Raw genomic sequence first — 2475 nt, forward strand, 5'->3', positions numbered from 1 at the left:
TAAACACTATATTTGTACTTCATCTTAAAGAGTAAAGTGCCTTGCTTAACAAATATCATTACTTTGCTTTGAACACTCAATATCAAGTTTCTTATCAGTTACACTCAAGTTTGAAAGTAATATTGAAGGTTTTGGAGACAGACAATATATTTGTACTATAACTTTGCTACTTGATTGAAGTTATTGACAAAGGAAAATCAATAAGTATTATTATCAATAAAATATAATATATTTAAAGCACTTGACACAGAAACTGCAAAATATCTGCTAACTTGAGTTTCTAATCTTCCAACTTCAAAACTAAAAATATAATGGGAAAGTAGAAAAATTACGATGAGGAATAAGTAAGGAAAGAATGTAAAGTAATGAAGAAAAGACTATAGGCAGGGAGAGAAGCTTTCATGAAGAAATTATTCAAAGTATGACATGAAATCTCACCATTTAGATTAGAAAACAAGTAAATATATCACAATAAGTAATATCTTTAGGTATGTAAATATATGAAAGTGAGAAGATACACAAAAAATAAAGGAAAGACATAATGCTAACAATGTGTCTTTAGCACCTGGTTCTCAATTTACTCAATGAAAAGTTTTTCCTCACACTTTTTAATAGGATCAGCTCATTCTGTTAGTTCATACACAGTCAGCACTAGACTTATGCCTGGAACTTTTGTGTTTATGTTTAAAATATGACAATAGATTGTCATTCTGTAAGTATAATGGTCAAATAAACAGGATCTAACTATGTCTCAGTTATTAACCGAAGGAAATTATGTCTGATTCCACAAAGACAAAGTATATTTAAGGTCTAAAAGTTTAAGGAGACTATTTGCTACTAATATTTTTAATCAATATATTCATTTTGATACTTTATATATTTTCTTTCAGATGTGTAATGCTGTTTCTCCATCTATTATTCTACATTAAAGAACCTTTCCTGCTAAGACTCGCTATGGAAACAAATATTTCAAACTTTGGTTGGATAAATTGTTGAGATTTCAATTTGTATTATTTCTGCTCTTACTTGATTGTTTAAAATTTAGCTTTACTATTCCAAGATTTCTTGGCTGAGCTCTCTTTGTGTAAGCCATTAGTGAAGTTTACTAAATGGAAGATAATAACCAGACTGTGGTATCTGAGTTTATTTTTCAAGGACTTTGTACCTCAAGGGAACTACAGATCTTCTTCCTGCTGCCATTTTCCACCCTCTACCTGATGACTATGGTAGGCAACCTCTTTGTGGTGATATTAATCATCACTGATCATCATCTTCATTCTCCCATGTACTTTCTATTAGCTAATCTCTCATTTGTTGACTTCTGCCTTTCTTCAGTAAATACACCCAAACTGATCACAGACCTACTAAAAGATAATAAAACTATTTCTTTTGGGGGTTGCATGAGCCAGATCCTCTGTGTGCATTTCATTGGAGGTAGTGAGATGGTGCTTCTTGTAACAATGGCCTATGACCGCTATGTGGCCATCTGCAGGCCACTCCACTACACCAGCATCATGGACAGACAAAAGTGTATCTGGCTTGTTTTGGTATCATGGATCATTGGATTTGTGCATGGCATTAGTCAATTACTCTTGATTGTAGATCTACCTTTTTGTGGACCTAGAGTGATAGACAGCTTTTTCTGTGATATTCCTTTGGTGATGAAATTAGCCTGTATCAATACTGATAATCTGGAAATTGTGATAAATGCTGACAGTGGTGTTTTAGCAACAACTTGTTTTATTCCATTGCTGATATCTTATACTTATATTCTATTAACTGTTCAACTTTATTCTAAAGATGGTTCATCAAAGGCACTCTCTACCTGTACCTCCCATATCATAGTGGTTGTGCTATTCTTTGGTCCTATCATTTTTATCTATCTGTGGCCAGTCAGCATCCCTTGGGTGGACAAGTTTCTTGCTGTGTTTTATACAGTCATCACACCTTTCCTGAATCCAGCTATCTATACACTTAGAAATAAAGACATTAAGAATGCCATAAGGAAGCAGATAAATTATATGTAAATTCAGGAATAATATTTAGAATTCTTATGTAATAAGAAATTTCAGATTATACAACAATTTAGTCAACTTTCAACTAGAAATTAAATCTTACAATTTCATTTCTTCAAGATATTTTCTTATATTAATGTATGGCTATAAAATAACTATTATTAACATACATTCAAAAGTATAACAATAGATTTGTAACAGAAATAATAATGCTTCAGCATAATAAACCTTTTTGTGTCTGAGGATTAAAGGATGATACAAACAGGAAAATAACAAAAACTTACTGAATATTATCAGCGCTCCCAAAACTATGCAAACACTAGATTATTATTAATCACTAAATTATTAACAATACATTATTCTAATTACTTATGAATATCACTTTTTAAAACATCTATGTTTAGCATTATGTGGTAATATTAATTTTAATTTCATTACAGAAGATACTGAAGAAACTTGA

General features: G+C 31.2%; 1 protein-coding gene across 1 annotated transcript; it reads left to right on the forward strand.

The window, feature by feature from the left end:
• Nucleotides 1–1109: 1109 nt before the first annotated feature.
• On the forward strand, nucleotides 1110–2027 carry LOC119815074 (olfactory receptor 4K3-like). The gene has a single exon (XM_038331253.1). The coding sequence runs from the start codon at nucleotides 1110–1112 to the stop codon at nucleotides 2025–2027; it is 918 nt and encodes a 305-aa protein (XP_038187181.1).
• The last annotated feature ends 448 nt before the right edge of the window (nucleotides 2028–2475 follow it).

This window comes from Arvicola amphibius, chromosome 5, assembly GCF_903992535.2.
Source record: "Arvicola amphibius chromosome 5, mArvAmp1.2, whole genome shotgun sequence".
In the NCBI taxonomy this organism is placed as follows: Eukaryota; Metazoa; Chordata; class Mammalia; order Rodentia; family Cricetidae; genus Arvicola; species Arvicola amphibius.

What these genes read in the sequence shown, in the direction of transcription:
- LOC119815074 (XM_038331253.1), top strand. Translation starts at nt 1,110, where the DNA reads ATGGAAGATAATAACCAGACTGTGGTATCTGAGTTTATTTTTCAAGGA.